Genomic DNA, 18,589 nt, shown 5'->3' on the forward strand with positions numbered 1-18,589 from the left:
GCAGAACCATGATAAAACAATAATTTACGCAACTGTGTAAGAGTGGGTATCTTCCACATGTATTAAATTTCGTATTCAATTATATTAAGTCTGCACCTTCTCTTTTAAATGAAATTGGCTGAATGCTTATTCTGCAGCATGTGAGAGCGCAACAGGATCCAGGAAACTTGCCACACAACCGATGGGAAGTTTGCCATGATGCTGGTGCTGTATTGCCTATGCAGAATACTGGCCACAGAGTCTTAGGTGCCAGGCTACTATCTAGAAACACAGTATGAATTGAAGCCAGTAAAAATGTGAAGGTGAAGATTTCCACTTGCAAGTAAATCAGAAAGCTGTGTAAAGTGCAGGATACCTGTATTCTGTGTAGCTTTCAGCCTATTTAGCATTGTCAGCACTGTTTGAATACTGGATATTCAGAGTATTTGAGAAACGTTCCTTTTCTCCATCCCACATTTCTGATATGTATCAAAATCTGTGCTACTACCTTCTCATGTTGGATATATTCTATTTTGTAACAGTGATTTTTGATGAATAAGTTTAAACTTCCTGGTATTAACATGGAATGAAAAAGACAGTTTGTCTGGAAACTTGAAATAGAAATGCTTCCTTCCTCCCCCCTTCTCACCATCTAGGTCATGGTCTTTTTGGTGTGACACAGACCTTAGCTTTTGTTTCAGCAGTGTTATAAAAATACGTGTGTTGTCTCAGTTTCTCATTTCTTTTTAACATTCTGAGTCTGAATTCTAAGTTAAAATGAACAAGTCTGTGGAACAGGCAGAATTGTTCAATTGTTTGGACACTGCTTCTTTACAGCATGGCATAGTTAAGGAAAACTCCTTTGGGACATTAAAATAATTGATGAAAGTCTAGCATGGACCTGTCATTGTATAACACACATTGATTTCTTTCATGTATTTACCTTCTTAGGACACACAATTACTTACTCATTCTGACATCTGAACTTACACATAGGCTCACTCTCTGCGAACGCTCCCCAGATCATAGTCACTTCCTAACTCTGAAATATTCCCTCTGAACACTCAGTCAATCATTTACCGAGAATGACTCACATGTCTCTGAATACTGTCCCTCAGTTTCCTCTTCATGGTGTCATAAAAGTCGGGCAAACAGACACTTCGAGGTGCGGCTACCTAAAGGAGGAAGGACAGCTTGAGTATGAAGTGTGATGTACACACAAATTAAGATTGGGAGAGCAGTACTGGCTGCTTCTCTTCCAGTCCACGCCAAGTGCATGAGTATGTCTGCAGCTCTGCGACACAGGGGGAAATTTGTGCTTCCATGAGAAGAAGAGAAATACTAATTACTTGACACAAGCGAAAGGACAATAAAACAAAAATCCACAACATCGAGAAAAATGATTTCTTAATCAGAGAAATATACCTAGAATCCCCCTCTGCCCCACCTTAAAATAACCTCCACAGAGTAACTAAGATGTCTCCATTTTCTAAGAAACAATGTCTTCGATTCAGTTACATCATTCTAATTATAAATGTACCCTAAGGATACGAAACCTTCTTCCTCATCCAGACACACGCAATGTTGAAAAATAGTTTCTCCCACACAAAGGCTGTCTCCCAGAGTGTTGTCTCCCAGACTAACATTTATCTATATATACAAAGAATAGACTGTAGGAGAATAAATAATGTGAATTATTATATTCTCTAAGAATATACCCTTAGATGGATACTTCTGTTTTAAACAAATTGAAAGGCATTTGATAACAACACTGTCATATCATCCTGAACTATATATTGCATATTATGGAAAAACAGATTTTCTGTACTGTGCAGTATTTCTTCTCTTCAAATCTCTTCATCTACATTATGCATATTATATGTATTCAGAAAAAAAAAATTCTTATTATACTTCACCAACACTAGGAAAAAAATCATCCAGCGAACAGTTTAGTTAGTGCTGTTTATCTTTTGTAATTTAAAATGGGGCCTTGTAAACATCCTTTGCTCTACATGTCTTCACTGTTTAATGATGCCTTTTATAGCACCCTGTTGAGTCTGCTTGTCCAGTGATCATAAGGACGCTTGCCAAAAATGCCATATCTGTCTGATCTGATTTGCAAAATTTCAGTCTTGGTTTTATGCAAATATGGATTTCTTGCACATTAAAAAAATTATTTTATTGGTAAGTGCCAAAGTAACTTTCTTTTTTCAAGGCAAAGACTGAGGGAAGAAAGTAACTTGATCACTTCCACCACAAAAAGATTACTATAATATTTGTAATTTTCAAGAAGAGCAAAAAACTGGAAAGGGAAGAAGCTGAACAAATATTTGAACTGTTTTTTAATTTTATTTTTAGTGAATACATACTGAATCATCTCTTTTATCGTGGGAATTTACAACTAATGTATATTTTCATAGCTTTTTAATATGATGACATATTGCAAACTTTATGCCAACCTTCTCAGAAAAACATTCAGATATTTCCATATTTGTCATTCGTGAGGGGTGGCCACAGACTTACAGTTTCTGTGGTATGCAAAACGGATGATTATTTTGTTAATGCATTTCTGGGGGGGGCTCTCACAAAGGCGATCTGATTTGCACACAGTTACCCCAAGGTGTATGGCTCCAAGATACTCCTTTGATGTGATTTGTCTGAAGATGTTTGACAGAAGGGCTACAAATTATTGGAAGAGTTTGCCAGTAATAATAATGAAAGATAAAATTCAAAAGCCATGTATTACAACAGCAAGCTACTTGAGAAAAGATTGACAATCCAGAATAATATAAAAATCAGGTATCTTCCAGCTTGGACAAGACTCAGCAGAAAAAGTATCCCCACAGGAGACATGATGCCCCCAGAACATCATGGACTGGTGTCCTGAGTGTTCCTGACTTCCGTTCTCTGAGAATTCAAAGACAGTGAGAACCAAGTAGTTTGTACCTCCTTTTCCTCATAGTGTCTATTTCTGTTATTGCTTTTATGTTAATTAATTTTAGGCTGTTAAAAATCAGAATGTGTTTGTAGGTGTGTGTGCATCTGTACACAGATATTTGAGTCTTTGTAGAAAATGTAGCATAAAGAAAAGTCCCTCAGCTTCAAAAAGCTCCAACATACTCTCTCACAAAATCCTCAAGAGTCCATTTTGTGTTTAATGAACACATGAAAATCTACCAATTGTCAGTTATTATTTTTGGCAGATAATAGTTGTCAGACTTATGCTCAACAAAAACATTATGTTAAGGGCTGTACAATAGTATCTCCACTGAAGGAAAAAAGAATAAGCTACCAAAAAGTTAAAATCTAAAAAGGAGGTGTTAAAATTAGCTGTGAGGATGTCATTTAGACATTAGAAATGGAAAAAGCTCAAGTAGGGTAAGGAGGGTGTGAAATGGCCTCAGTGCAAAGGCTAATTAAGTAAGTTAAGATTCTTTAGTCTGGAAAAGAGGTATCTTAAGAGGAAATATAATAGAAGTATAACATTAGAAGGGGCATGGAGCCTGCTAGTGGGGTCAGTTGTACACTTTCACAGTACGAGAATTCGGGTTATCTGATAAAGCTAGCAAGTGGCAAGATCGGCATGAACAAAAGGACACAGTTCTACTCACGCGTGTAAGCAGGTGCCACAGAATGATACAGACGTTTAAAGTCAACTTGAATTCCCAGCCATGGGCAAGGAAGAGGAATCCACCATGGATTACTGAAAACATTGAAACCTTCCTGGCCTGTAAAGATGTTCAGCTGCTCCCCCGACCCCCCAGGCCCCTTTTGAGGCAAACTGAATCCCATGGTTTAGCGCCTGACCCTGAGCTTAGTATTCTCAGTTGAAAAGTCACTGTCTAACATCTGCAGCAGTTTATTATCACAGCTGCAATAGGTGACATATTCCTGCATTCTAGCTCTTTGGCTAGGCTTTTATGGACGCCTAAACCAATGTCTGTCTGTCCTAATGCTCCTCTTTGCCCTAGCCCTGTTCTCCCAACTGCAGTTCTTGTGGTGACTCTAGCACTTGAACAGCTGCATGATGAGGCACGCAGGGGGCCTGACGGGGCTGCAGACTAACACGCACAAAAAAAAGTTGCAGCTGCATTAATCCTGACAAAAGGCAGGTGAGTTTAGAAAGGTGTGGAGCTGTCTCCTCCACCTCCCCATGCATCTCAATCACTCACATCCATTTTAGGAAGCTAATTTTCTTACAAGGTACAAGATCTTTTCTTACAAGATCTTTAAATGTAATCCAGCCATGAGTAAAAATTGCAAACCAAATAATCTGTTTTCCACACAAACTGTTAAAACTGAACAGAAAAGAGCTAAAAGAGATGACAAAGACTCAAAACAGACAATGGCAAAATGTTTTTAAGTGCAGTTGTCAGCATGTACTTGGTTTCTTAACAGGGAGATATTAACTTTGTGGGGACTAAAAGGGATTAAATATTGAAGAAGCGAGTATTTTAGGGAAAAAACACAGAAGCCATAGTTTAATGCTTGTTTCACTCCCGGCAAAGAGAAGCATACCAGTGGCTTGATCTGAAGAGCAGTCATGCAGAAATAAGATTCAGAGCCTTCAGAGTGAGGCTGTTCTCTGAAAATTATATATGAAATTGATATTCAAGCAGGATTCAAACAACTCTAGTGGCTAGTCAGCCTATGCAACATGACTACAGTTGGTCCAAAGTAAAACCCCAAGAGACATATAGTGTGGACATCATGTCCTCAGCACTAGCTGTATCACTCTCCAGTTCTGCTCATTTTGCACTGCACTGCTTCCTACTTCATACATGTCAATGCATATTTACCAACTGCATGTTGTTTTGTCTGAACTACATCCCACCTAATATATATATATACATATACATATATTTTATATATATACACACACACACACACACATATTTTTATCGATTAATTTTCCAGTTGAGCAAAGTCTGTGATCACCACGGGCAAATTATAATCACAGGAAATGAGGCAGCCAGTGAAGAAATGTTCCCATTCACTTGTGGCCCTAAAAGTGAGGCACAATACAGGAGCCTGCTAATGCAGTTCACATAATTTCATGTTCTCGAAAACAGTCAGAGTGTTTCCCTAGCAGATTCAACCCATTTACCAAAGCATTAACCTTGATGCAATTCCAATAACCACTTGAACCCATAACAATAGTGGATATCTTCCTCCAAATATTACTCAGACAGGAGTTGTAAGTACATGATGGCAAGACTGGCACTTCTATCTCCTCAAAATATTCCTTTATTTACATTTTTCATCATTTTTATTTTGAAACCACATCAATTGTTTTCTAGTTTGTGGAATTAAAACCTATTTATTCTTCCTTTTTATTTCTCCATCAGAAAGCGTTTCTTAATCATTTGGTAGGCATTTTTTACACCAAACTTGACAATCTTAAAAATTCCCACTGAATCACATATGAGTTTTAAATGAGTAAGATGAGACGGATTTAAGACTTAGTGCCTTGTTGTTTTTTCTTTATATTGTTTGCTAGCTTAAACCTGTTAAGCTACTCAAAAATAATACTAAATCTCTAAGAAAATACTTTTCAGTATATTCATAACTCCTGAATTGGACCTATTCTCAACTGACTATTTGTTAACCTTGAGTTAAAGATGAAATATCAGATAGGAGGGTGGGAAAAATGTGGTACCAGGGTCAAGTATCATCTAGTTGACCAGATGTATCAAAAGTGTTGCTAATCAGATTGCAAAAATTTTATCCATCCCATAAGAAAAATTCTCTTAGCTGTCCATCAAAAACTGGAATGAAATCTGAAGGTGCTTTGTATTATGGTACAAACCATGTTGCAGCAGTATCTTATAAAACACATATTGCTCTCTAAATGTACTTGCTAGTGATTGTTTGCTGGTAGCTATAGGCATCTTTTCAAATACTGGAAATTTATGTAATAAAGAAGACCACAGGCTTTGAATGAATTTTGTAATCTGAGATCCTCAAAGGGCAGATCCCTCAGATAGAAGGACAAAAACAACTCAGTAATTTTTGAGATTCTCAAGACATACAAAACTGATACCACCAGACAGTTTTTGAGATATTAATGTCTGTTGTGGCATAGTGTAAAAGGACTGAGGCCAGAGTATTGCACTGTGTTATCAGTGACATTTTATGAGCTGGCAAACAACAAAGTGAACATTAATGGCTTTTAATTTCAGCCATCAAAGGAGAATACTCAGCAAGGTTTGTGTATACCGTTCCCCCAAAGCAATAAAAGGAATTAAATTTTTCAGTCTACTTAAAAGTCAACTGTCACAAAATCGCAAAACTTCACATGCCTGGGTACTGGCATAAACGGCAGGGTTTGGATAGCCGGGCCCTGTGTGGGAGGAGGCCATGAGCTGGCCTGTGCCCATCACGGCCACTTCCGGCCAGCTCTGAAATGGCAGCAAACAGCCCACTGCATGCCAAAACTTCAACTGCTCAGAGGAGCCCATGGCACCGCTGCTCAGGGACACACAACTGAGAAGAGGTGGTAGCACTAGGAGCGGGGGAAAGGGGAGGAGGAGGCATGTGAGGATGCATGTAAGAGGAGATACTGGAGGACACACAAAAAGAAAGATACAAGGCAACACAAAAGGAGAGATGTGAGGAGAAATGCAAAGAGACCTGTTTGGAGAACTGGAGGAGGCATGTGGAATGGGAGGTTGCTGGGGACATGGCTGGAGACACGCTACTGGAAGGAGGTGCTGCATGCCAGAGGAGATAAGCCCCCAAAGGGACTGCAGCTGAGGGGGATCCACGCCAGGGCGAGGACACCCCCAAGGGACCACAGCCGTGGGGGACACATGCCAGGGCAGGGACATCCCCAAGGGACCACAGCCATGGGGGACCCACACTGGGGCAGAGACACCCCCGAGGGATTGCAGCCATGGGGGATCCATACCGGGGCAGGGACACCCCTGAGGGACCACAGCCGTGGGGGACCCACGCCGGGGCAGGGACACCCCCAAGGGACTACAGCCGTGGGGGACCCATGCTGGGGCAGGGACACCCCTGAAGAATTGCAGCTGTGGGGGACCCACGCCAGAGCAGAGGAAATGAGTAAGAAGCCAGGAGCGGTGGTAGAAAAGAGGCAGAAGCACGGAGAGGCAGACAGAGTCACGGAGCCCACCTGCGCCGCTCGTCACCTCACCGAAGGACCTGGGCCTGAGTGTAATGTGGGGCAAAAGTAAGGGAAGTGGAGACTAGGAAGGGGGGACTGAAGCTGAGCCTGGAGAAAAGGAAGGTTTAGTTGTTTATGTCTTCTTGTTCATGCTTATTTATTTGTTTATGACTTGTTTCTCAATACCTCAATCAGTAATTAAAAGTTTATGTTACTTGGCAATAAAATAAATTAAGTGGAATTCCTTGAGTCAAGGCTGTTTTACCTATGACAGCTTTTCAGGGAAAACTGAGGATATCCTCTGTTAAGAAGAAAAGGCTCTATGACATTAAGAATATATGAAGGAATCTTTCAGAGAGAGATTGACCCTATTCCATTAACTCGGAGGATGAATGGTAGCACCCTTAATGTGAATAACCCTTAAGAACCGTATGCAATACTGAACCAGATACATGAAGTGTAACAGTAAATATATACTCAGTATCTTCCAGTCCTAAATCAAAAATTATAAGATGAACCGTAACCAAGAAGCAGGATTTCACAGTGGGCACCTCGGAAAGTGAACAGATAGCACGGAGAGAGGAAGTGTGCCAAGACAACTGACCCCCTGGATCTCAACAGGCAATACACTTTGAGCAGTTCTGCTCTCTCTCCCCTTTCTGTATAGCTGCCTAGGAAGTGAAACATTCAGTGAGTCCCTGAGGAATGTCTGTGATTTCTGAAAAGGCTTAAAACGCTGAGAAAAGGAGGCCAAAGGGCTAGTGCATGAGAGGTGAAAAGCAGTAAAGAAGCACTATACCCTGCCATGGCAGCACCAGTGCAACAGTGAGCAGAAGCAGCTGCCTGAGAACCTTTTCATCACCTTTTTTTAAGACTGGATATGCAATGTCCAACATTTCAGGGGTGTCAGCCCTGAGCCTTTGTAATTAAAACAAGATTGAATCAAGGATATCTGATTTCATCATCCATTTCTTCTTTAAATAGAACGTAGTTATGCTTTCCAAACTGCAATATCAGCCAGTTGTTACCAGAATTTCAGCAGTAATTCAATCTATGACTCTTCATTGTTGCAGCAGTCAAACGTATCCACTGCATGAACTGCTATTTCCCTCTAAGTGTTAAATATTAGGGATGGTCCCACTAGATGTTATTAATTATAATCCAGTTCTGTGCAACTGATACATTATACTGCACGAGTCTTGCTGTAAGAAATGGATTCTAATTTTTTAAAATTCTTTTTATATATAGTTTACTAAAAAGCAATTTAAAATAAAAAAGAAGTGGCTTTTCAATGATTGCTGTTGACATATTTCAAGGGAAAGTTTCCAGAAAATTCTAATTATCAGATATATACGGTGGTGTGTTTAGTAAGCACTCCCCTATGACTGGACAGGATGTTGTCAGGAGACTTGTGATTCACCATCAAAGTAGTCTCTGATGAGAGACTAATTACATATTTTGTAATTTTTTTTAAAAGTTAATTGTGACATAAAAGGCGTAATCTTTGTTTTCTAGGAAGTCTTGATGCAAATGTTTTATTAGGTAGTTAAGGAAGACGATGCGACTCATTTAAAACTATGCAAGACAACTGACTATTTGGGTTACAGGAATAAGTTGCAGAGAAAAAACTACTGGATAGGAAGAAAGGTTAGATGAGTAGATATGTCTTCTACTTTTATGTCTATAATGTCATGAAAACAAACCTGTGCCACAGAATCTCATTATGGTTGTTTGAAAAGCTTTCAAATGTGGCTACAAGCACAGAATCAGTACAATTAATGGCAATGTCCTTCTGAAAGCTTGACAGCTTATTTTAGTTGCAGTACTTCCAAAATTTCATTGATGTTATGCTGTGCAATGCTTATTTCTACAATAGCTTTCTATTGAGAGGTTGATAGATTTGGTTTTAGGTACTGATATTCCTTTATATTGATTCTGTGTCATTGGGAGGCAAACAAATACATTACAAAGGAGGTTCACTAGACCCATTTTTTATTTTTTTAATCAATAAAACACAAGGAATAATTTTACAAGAAAAAGAAATGCAGTGCAGAATGTTGTGATTTTGCTTTCTTAAAGAGGATGCAAAATTCCATCTTATTCCTGTTAAGTGGTATAATTAACAACAGCGCATTTTGATTCTCTTGCTCTGATTTTTTTTTCTGGATGGCATCACCATATTAAAAAAACAGTTAATCCAAGAAATTAAAACAATTAGATAATGTGGAACCATCAATTGTACATATATGAGCATGACCCTAACTCCAGCCTCTCTGTTCCCAGTGAAATGAGACGCCTTGGTTCCAAGGGAAGGTGGATTCACCTGACAAGCTCTGCAGAAGAGGGTCATCGTGCTTAAAATTACTTGGCCCAGGAGACGTACCAGGGGCTAGGGAAGGGGTCAGGATAGGTGAGGTGTGTGTGTACGTAGCAAGGGCTCAAAATGACACCGTACAGGCACTGTAACATAAGCAGCCGCCTAGGGAGATTTCTCTATTGTAGATGTGGCTTTCTAGGTCTTCCTAAATTATATAGGGGGATCGACAATTTCTAGAAACAGTTTCAGATTGAAGCATTTCAAGGTTCTTGCTTCCTTCCAGGAAAGTTCTGTCCTACAGAAAGAGCTTGTCTGTGCCTCCTAACGTTAGGTACTTAAGTGCTGAAGTTAGAAATTGAACTGGGCTAGGCTCTCTCAATAGTGTCAGCCCTGATTATACACCCAAACTTTTTTTTAAAGTTTTTATTTGAATGAAAAAAATGTTTAGCTCACTAGTTTTTAGAATCATATTACAACCCTAGTGTTTCTTTTTATAGGACTAAAACATATTACAGGCTGTTCTGATACTGTTTGTGCCTGCCAAATTTCTATGAGATGTTCCTGGAGTTTGCAATAGTGATGTCAGTAGACTTTTCTGTTGTATATTGTGAAAAGGAATACAATACAGGTCTTGCAGTGCTGTGTAGAAAGGTTCTATGGCAAAAAAAAGTGCTTTTAGTAATTTAGTCTGTGTGAAAGTAACATGTGCTATTGTGATATTCCCTTTACATACTAATATTTTAAGCAGATATTACAATTGAAAATCTGATAATAGGACAAAAGTGAAAAAGAAGAAAGCACCACAACAGAAACAGGAAAGCAGTGTGGTTATATGAAGCTTATTATTGCTTTCACAGTGCAAAGTGAGACTAAAAAGAATGGAACTCTGATCTCAAACGTACTTTGCAATGATATAATACTACTGTATTTTTATGTAGTCTTTATCTAGGGAAATAGACTGTTCTATTGATGTATATTATTCAGTTAGGCTGATCCTCTAAAATTAAACAAGAAATTTCATCAGAAAAAGTAAAAAGCTCTGCTTAACAGATTATCATAACTGAAAAGTGAAATGCTTAAAAAAATAAAAGTATGCTACAAAAAAATGATGTGTGACCTGCATAACTTAAGTAGAGGGATTAATTTTATGAAGCCAGGAAAAATGACCTTATGGTTAACAAACTGGGTGAATAATAATAAAAGTATTTCCTCTGCTACCACAGACTTTCTATTTGTCCATAGGCAACTCACAGTCCCTTCATAATTCTGTTCCTTTACAAAATCGACAGGATAATAGTACTGCTATGCCTTTACAGAGATACTGTAAGGATAAAGCATTTATAATTCTGAGGCATTCAGATCCCATGGTGATATGTGCTATGCAATTATTTCAGACAAATTGGCATAATCTTACATTTTTTAAAAATAAAACCTGTATCTCTCATTGGAATGAAAACACTTCTGCAAATATTAATTTAAGTTCATTGTTCAACAAGTGGATTTTTGCCTTCCTTCAAGGACTACCTAATTTGCATTATGAATGAAGCAGGGATCTTATCCACAACTCTTCTACTTCATTTTTTGCTTCCATTCAAGCTGTCATTCTATGCTCAGATGTTAACACATCTTTCAGATCGCTTCAGATCAGGTACAACTTTCAGATGTGCAGACGAGCACGTGACTCAAGTTCACTGACTCTGGTGACTTCATCGCGACTCTCAGGCTCTGCAAGGCACAGCTGCCCACAGAGTTCCCACCGAGGGCTTTGTCCTCAGCGCTGAACCCCCCTACTTTATACAAACTGTTGTTAATAACCACGTTTCCCATAGACACAAGGACAAATTACAAATGATTTCAAACATAACCATACTTGCTGTATTCACATAGGTTTCAGCCTTTCTCAGTAATTTCTAATTCAAGAACTAGATAGAAGGGACTTAAGAGTGACAGAATCTTTTAAATAATAAAACACGTTCTGGCACATTTCCAGAGTTGGACTTGCCAGCATGTATAATGCAATCCATGGTCTTTTCTTAAAGAAAAGAAAAAAAACTGTATAAAATATATTATTACTTCTTAAGCTATTACCAAAAGTCAGTGGAGCCTATCAGTATGTTACAACCTCTGGGGAAACTGCAAGAATTTTTTCATATCAGTGAGAATTGTACCAAGAAAAGGAATAAGTTATGCTGGCTTCTTCGGCAAGACAAAGGCATTCCCACAAATGAGTATATTTTATAGAAGTACTCCTCAACCTTTTTTGATTGATTGGCAATCTTGTATCATGCTGATGCAATGTTGCACTTTGCCTGCTGGCCCCCGCTTTCTTCTGCTAATTTTGTGTTGCTGCAAGAAATGTGGGAAGGACTCAAGGACAACATATAGTCCATGAACCCTTGTTGTAGAAGGAAAACAAGTGCGTGAATGAAAGGAGGAGGAAGTTTCCTGTTAAACTGAATGTTCTAAATAGGTTTAAAGAAATAGTTTGCTAACTACATTTCAGTGTATTCTTATATAAATTTTAAGTCTTTGACACAAAATAAACATCATTTGTTAAGTGCTTATTTAATATGCAAATTCTTCATCACTTCTTAAACTCATAAGTAACAAAGATGAGGTGTGACTGATAATACTAGAAGAAGCTTGCCAGTGCTAAGTTTCCTATCTGTGCTCCTGTTAGTTATCACTTTGTACACTTTCAACTTATTGGATTAAATAGACACACAATAAATTTACAGTGACAGTTTATAAAGCACCCTCCTAGCTACTCCAAGATATACAGCAACAGTCAAACTTTCAGGGTACCTCTAAATATTTTCTCTATAAATATGGACACTTCATTTTGCAGATACAATTGTGCCTCTGCTTATTTAAGTACAGTGTGCAATCAGATGGGCTTGAATATGTTTTGTGCATACATTTTTAGGCCTGCAAAAATTTGTTTCAAGTTCAAACAGTTATATGATTTAATGGCTCAATCCTTAATGGATCAATCCTTAATGGTCCTTTTGACAATAAAAATCTCTTTCTTGAGGTATCCTGGGTATAGCTGGACACACTAAAATGAGCAGAAAGAGAAGTCCATGGAATTTCAGTATTTTTTCACCCACAATCCTGCAGGTGCTTCTATCTTCTGAATTATCATTGCATTGATATACCATACAGGGTTTGATGCATTCTCAAAGTTTGAACTTTCTGCTTCACAAACTGGCAGTCCATTATAAGATATAAATTTTGAATATAGTGCTTTTTCCTTTCGAAAATCATGAAATGCGATAGAGATTGGGATTGCTACATACAAGCTGACTTGTTGCATAATTTGGGATGAAAAATGATTCCACATATGTGTATATACATATAAAAATATGAATGGGCATTCTTCCCCTATTAAAAAAACCTTAGAATCTTTGAACTGAGTTACTCTGCAAAAATGAGTAACATTTAAAGTTATGTCCTTGAGTATCATAGAATACCATAAAGCTGTTTCTTCTTCCTTTGCATCATTCACCTGTGTATTCAATTTGTTTGCTTGGACTTGTTCTGCTTCTTTTTTTCAAATGCACTGGAGTTTAGAAAACATTGTGAACACTGTATGTATATTTGAGTTTGTAATTTTACAGCCACATATTTGAGGCAGACCTGAGAAAAAATTTCTGCATTTTTTTCCTTCATTTCTCCATTTTCTTCTTTAGTGGTCTTTTGAAAAACCCAGCCTACAGAAGAGAAAAATAGTATTTAATAAATAGGATGCTGAAAGCATACAACTTGGTACATATTGGCAGCATTCACACACTGGTTCTTATTACTATTTTAATGTTTATGGATAAAATAAAAAGTCATTTAATTCTCTATCTGTGAAGTACAACATTGTTTTTCCTGGAATGGAAAAACTAAAGAGATATCTCATGAGAGCAGACAAACTGAGTACAGTTTATATACAGTGAGTGATTGCTGAATCATTGTTATGCTCACAAAATGTCAAAAACTAACAAGCTTAATTAGAGTGGTACTCATTTGAATAAATAATACTTTATTTTATAGTTGTCAAATTTTTCAGGAGAGTATGCATGTTGAAATTTATAAGATGTAACCTTCTAACTGAAGCATTAACTGTATATTTAGCCTGGAGAATACTGCCCACTTGTGGTAATACTTAAAGCACAGGCTTAGTATCTAGTGCAAAGAGAAAACGGCCAGGTTAACAAAGGCCGCAGCCGAAGTTAAAACAAAAAAAGCTTTGGAGTGCTAAAATCTATTTACATTTGTCTTTTCATAACATACTGGTAGTACAGGTGCCAACTGGTGAGCATGGCATATTACACTTCGGAAAAATGCAGTTTTATTAATTTACCATTTCTAGATCTCATTGTGCTTAATAGATAATATTAGTGTCTGTGAAGTTCTAGTTACAGGAAGAACAAGGCAGAGAATTTAAGCATATTTGTTTATTTTCATGAAGACGAGAATGTGCAGCTTACCTTCCACAAAGCAAATATAAGCAGTGCAAGTATCAGGAGTCCAGCAAAGACACTCAGGAGAATAACCCATAAGGGGACAGTACCCGGTTGGAGTTCTTTGGAAATCTTAATCATAGTCTGAAAAGTGTTAAGAATGTAAAAAAAAATAGCATTTCCCTTTAAAGTGTCAACAGAGCAGCATAACTTTTATCAGTAGGCACTGATTTTCCAGAGTACCATTTCATTTTAAATACAGGAATTTGTAGGAGGGAATTGAGAAAAAAAATCTCCAATATCAAACTTTGTACTTATATATCTCATGATGTATATTAATTTAATGAACATTGGCCCTGCTGTAAGTCAGTAATCATTGCTACAGAGGATTTAGGGAAGAGTAGCTAAAATATGAGCAGAAAAAGTCTATGTTAGGGAGTTTCTTTAGTAGAGTCTTTATCACTCACTGCCTGCCTCCCTGAAAGATGGCAGTAATTAACAAAGCCTCTAAACCAATTAAATTAAATTAATACAAAAGGTTGTGTGGATACTAATTTAATTTTAAACCAGGTTTGTTTGATGTAAACTAAACTGAAATAAGGAACATTAGAAGAGGACAGTAGTTTACAACAGGTAGCAAACAGTTCACTAGTAATGAATGACAATGAATGATTCAGTAGCAGAGTAAAGCCTGTGAAGAGTAAATCCATGAATTATCATGTGCTTACCTCTAGTTTTTGATGGTCTTTTCTCAAAATCAGTGATAAGTTTTCACTTCTAAGTAATGCTTTTACAACAAGGGTTAAGCTGTGAATACTTGCCTGGAAGAAAGGAGAAATGCCTATGGTTTATACTCGATATTTTGAAGTAGACAGCTTTGTAGAAATAAGAAGGGTGAGGGAAAACTTAAGGATAAAGAACAAAGTTTTGTGATGGATGCATACATAGTGGGGCATCTTTGTTGCCATTGTTAAATAAAATTGGGCAAAACAACAATTTTACTATTGAAACTAGAAGAGTGCTTAAACGGTACATTAATCCTGCCCTTGATGCTAAATTCTGTCCATTTTCAAGAAGAAAGAGACAAAGAAATAGCATACAGGGATCTCTGGCCCACCAGGACAAATTGTCCAGAATCCTCAGCACGTGGAAGGATGAGCCTCAGGAAGGGCTCAAATTCTGGGACTGAAATAAAAAGCCTGCAATTAAACCTGGGAGAACTTGTGCTGCTGCTGCTGCTGAAAAATGTGCGCACATAAAAGTCAGTGAAGGTGCTCATGCATGCCACCTTTAGCAGCACATGCTGCAAGACAGCAATATCGTTTTAAAAGAGCAAAGATCAGAGATGACAGAGAAATACTAATTAATCTTGACTACTTTGACCACAGAGACAGGCTTTTTAAAATTCTGCTGTGTGGAGGTTCCCCCTCCCCTACCATCCTGTTATTTTCCAGAAAAAGACAAAGACACAAAACACAAGTTTGGTGTCAAAGATTCATCAGCTGAGCAAAATAAACAACTTCATGATTATCATAAGCATCAGACAACACTGAGGTGTGCTCTGATGTCTACTCGCTGTCCTCTGTCTGCTCCTTTTGATCACAAATCCTTTCTAGACCTGAGAAATCTTTCCAGACTACAACTTAATAAAAAATGATAGGTTTCTATGTACCCCCCTTACTTCTGATGAATTAGAATTTTGGATGCATAACTAACTAATAAAAAAATGATCAGCATTACAGAACAAGTGAGGGTTAGTTTTTCTAATATGTGTTTTGAATATCTTGTTAAGTTCTAGGTACCTACTTTAAAGACAATAAAATGCATGCAAATTAATTTTGAGGAAATTTAGAAAATCGCAAGAGAAACAATTTCAAGTACTAGAGGACTATTGATACTTAAGATAATTAAAGATATAATTTCAAAAAGACATTACAATATCTTATTTTTTTCAGACCCAAGAGTATTATAAACACAAATGGGATTTACTTACTTTTATGATGGTAGGTTTCCATACTCTGAATGAAACATTCACTTGAGTTATGTCAGATGGGACCAGGGCACAATTTATAAATGCACAGCTGTATGTATCACAGTCCTGTTTAAAAGTTACCAGCATGAATTAATAGTAAAAGATTTTTAATATTACTACAATAAAAACATGTAAACACACTATGTAGAAATCATAGATATGCTGTGACATCAACACTAAGTTGATGTTAATTACTGGAGCTTTTTAGATGAAAACTACACTGCAGTAATTAAACAAGTTTTGATTTTCACTCTGTGGTAGAAAGGTCCCAGTTTTTACAGCATAAGCTCATGATCAGAGATCCCTGAAGGAGGCACAGCCTGCCCCCTCGAGAAGTGTTTTTCTGCCAAAACAGCTGTGGCTTCCTTGCAGTGTTTCTTAACCCTTTCAAACTGCTGGACGCCTGAACCTTTCACATGGGAAAAAAAGCTAAGTATCTTACTGCCCAGTGTCATTTGCTAGTTGGGAGGGTAAGAGAAGTTCAGTACTTCAGAGACATCTGCAAGGCTCTGATTACTTTCAATGTCCTGATGACCAGCACTCTGCAGCCCGTATGCTGAGACACCTACACCTATATCACCTCTGTGAAGGATGTATGATAGCATGGCTAAATTCTCTTGGCATAGCTTCGTGGACACCAGAAATTCAGCTTGTACAACTATGCCAAATATGCTGGTTTCTTCCTGACTTACTTACCAACATAACTATGTCAGCAAAATTGTACTCTGCAACTCTTCTGTCTCAGCTAGTGTTAAATGTGAGAGGCCAGTCCTTTTCAACTGGGATCATCAGTTACATTTCTACTAGTTGTCTAGAAAATCTGTCACATCAGAGTGGTAGCATTTGAAAGCATTTTTAACTGGATGTCTTAAAATTTTTGAAAGGGAGATGAGAAGCTTTCAAAATACTATTATTTGTTAATTACAACAGGTATACAGAAGGTAAAGATTTACTCAGCTATCAAGTGTGCTACCATGATTTACACATCTGCTAAGAACCGGTCCAAAATTCCACTCCATATACAGTTCTGTAGCCAGAAATAATAAAAATATATAGTCAGTCTGATGTAAAGAAGGGTATTTTCAGGGTATTAAGACAAACAAAGTCAGTTTCCATGTAGTTTGAGAGTCAATTTTATACTTTTATTGCAGAAATACTCAGCTCAAAAGATCTGGGTTAATACCTATAAGTAATATATACACTTTGTGTAGGCTTACCATAATTGTATCTTTTGTAGGTTCTTTTATGTTTTGCAACACAAATGGTTTCCCAGAGCTGATCTTTAAAGGGTCTACAGGGTGACTAGTTTGGCAGATAGCATTCTGTTAGAAGAAATACAAATATTATTCTTATTGCCTGAATATCCAGTCTTTTACCCCCCTCCCCCCAAAAAAAACCCCTGCCCTTCTTTCCTCTAAAGCCTAAAAGCTCTGTGTGATGGTGTGCTCTTCCCTGCCCCATGCCCTCACCTCTGCCCCCAACCTGACCTCTCCACAAACAGCGCATAGTCAGGGGCTAATTAAGCATGCACCCCCCCAAATACAGCTGGTATGCAAATATGACTACGAGTCACCCATCTTACGCCATAAATAGGAGGTAGCCCAGAGCCTGTTGAGCTCTCCTGCATGGCAGAATTACCTCTTGAGTAGGGATGCCCCTCAAGGTGATGGGGTTCCCTACCCATGACATACCCTTGGTAAGTGACTAATAGCGTGCTGAAACTTTGCAAACTTTGCTAAGTTGCATCTCTGATTGATTGTGCACATAATCCTTTAGATATAAACTGTTGACCAAGTCTGGGACTAAGACTGGATTCAGCTGCACCCAGACTCCTCTGAGAAGGAGTTTGGAAAGCAAGGAGATCCACTCTGAACCTCATGACTCATTGGGAGGGTCTCCTTGACACTTTTGTCTGACCCTGCCCTCCATGCAGTAAATAACCAAGTGTGCCTTGCCATTGTATCTTGTTAAATCAGTTTTATCTGCCATTGAACTTTGTTAAATCACTATCTTATCTCAGTAAAACATATTGCTGCTTCTCCCTTTAGAGTGAATTGCATCACTCATCTGTGACACTCTGGAAACAAGCTAAGATTAATAATATTTATTAAGTGTACTAAGCAGCTAAATGCAATAAAACTGCATATTGCAAGCGTGCAGAAGAGCAAATGCAGATGGCATAGCTATCGAAACACCATTTTTCAAACAAGTGAACTTTTTATGAGATAATTTAATCTAAACTCTGCCCAGCTACTTAAACATCTGCTGTAGAAGCAAATATGAGCTTCCTGTAAGATGACTGCTACATGAACCAGCAAGAGCTGGCTATTAAGAGAACTGAACAGCTCTTGGATAGGAACACGCCTTCAGACTTAGTTTTCCAAAATCTGCCTTTTTTTCTGTTTCCTTTATCTAGATAGCTTTGAGCTGTGACTGAACAGATGAGTCCCCTGGAAGCTAAAGAACTTCCTAATCCCTAGTATTTACTAGAGCATTTATGTTAGGCTAGATCTTCTTAACTGCAGGAAGGAGATCCACAATGAGCAAACTGCTCAGTGGATTCTGCCTCCGCCCTGCTGCCTGGGGAGGAGTGGGTGTGCGGACACAGCTGCCTGTCCCTGCCTCCTTCAAAAGTAGCTGGCAAACCCTTCAGTAGTGGGTGGGGGGAGAGTGTTTTTTTG

The 18,589-nt window shown here is 38.1% G+C and overlaps 1 protein-coding gene across 1 annotated transcript in view; it reads right to left on the reverse strand.

The window, feature by feature from the left end:
* Nucleotides 1-9,083: 9,083 nt before the first annotated feature.
* Nucleotides 9,084-18,589, reverse strand: part of ITGA1 (integrin subunit alpha 1) — a 77,163-nt gene continuing 67,657 nt past the window's right edge. Inside the window, exons 26-30 of the mRNA XM_067315141.1 lie at nucleotides 17,126-17,230; nucleotides 15,870-15,974; nucleotides 14,605-14,697; nucleotides 13,904-14,020; nucleotides 9,084-13,138 (exon numbers count right to left, since the gene is read on the reverse strand). Of these exons, the coding sequence (XP_067171242.1) occupies nucleotides 13,094-13,138; nucleotides 13,904-14,020; nucleotides 14,605-14,697; nucleotides 15,870-15,974; nucleotides 17,126-17,230 (465 nt within the window). The 3' untranslated portion in view covers nucleotides 9,084-13,093. The remainder of the gene's footprint in view (nucleotides 13,139-13,903; nucleotides 14,021-14,604; nucleotides 14,698-15,869; nucleotides 15,975-17,125; nucleotides 17,231-18,589) is intronic.

Source organism: Apteryx mantelli, chromosome Z (genome assembly GCF_036417845.1).
Source record: "Apteryx mantelli isolate bAptMan1 chromosome Z, bAptMan1.hap1, whole genome shotgun sequence".
NCBI lineage: Eukaryota > Metazoa > Chordata > Aves > Apterygiformes > Apterygidae > Apteryx > Apteryx mantelli.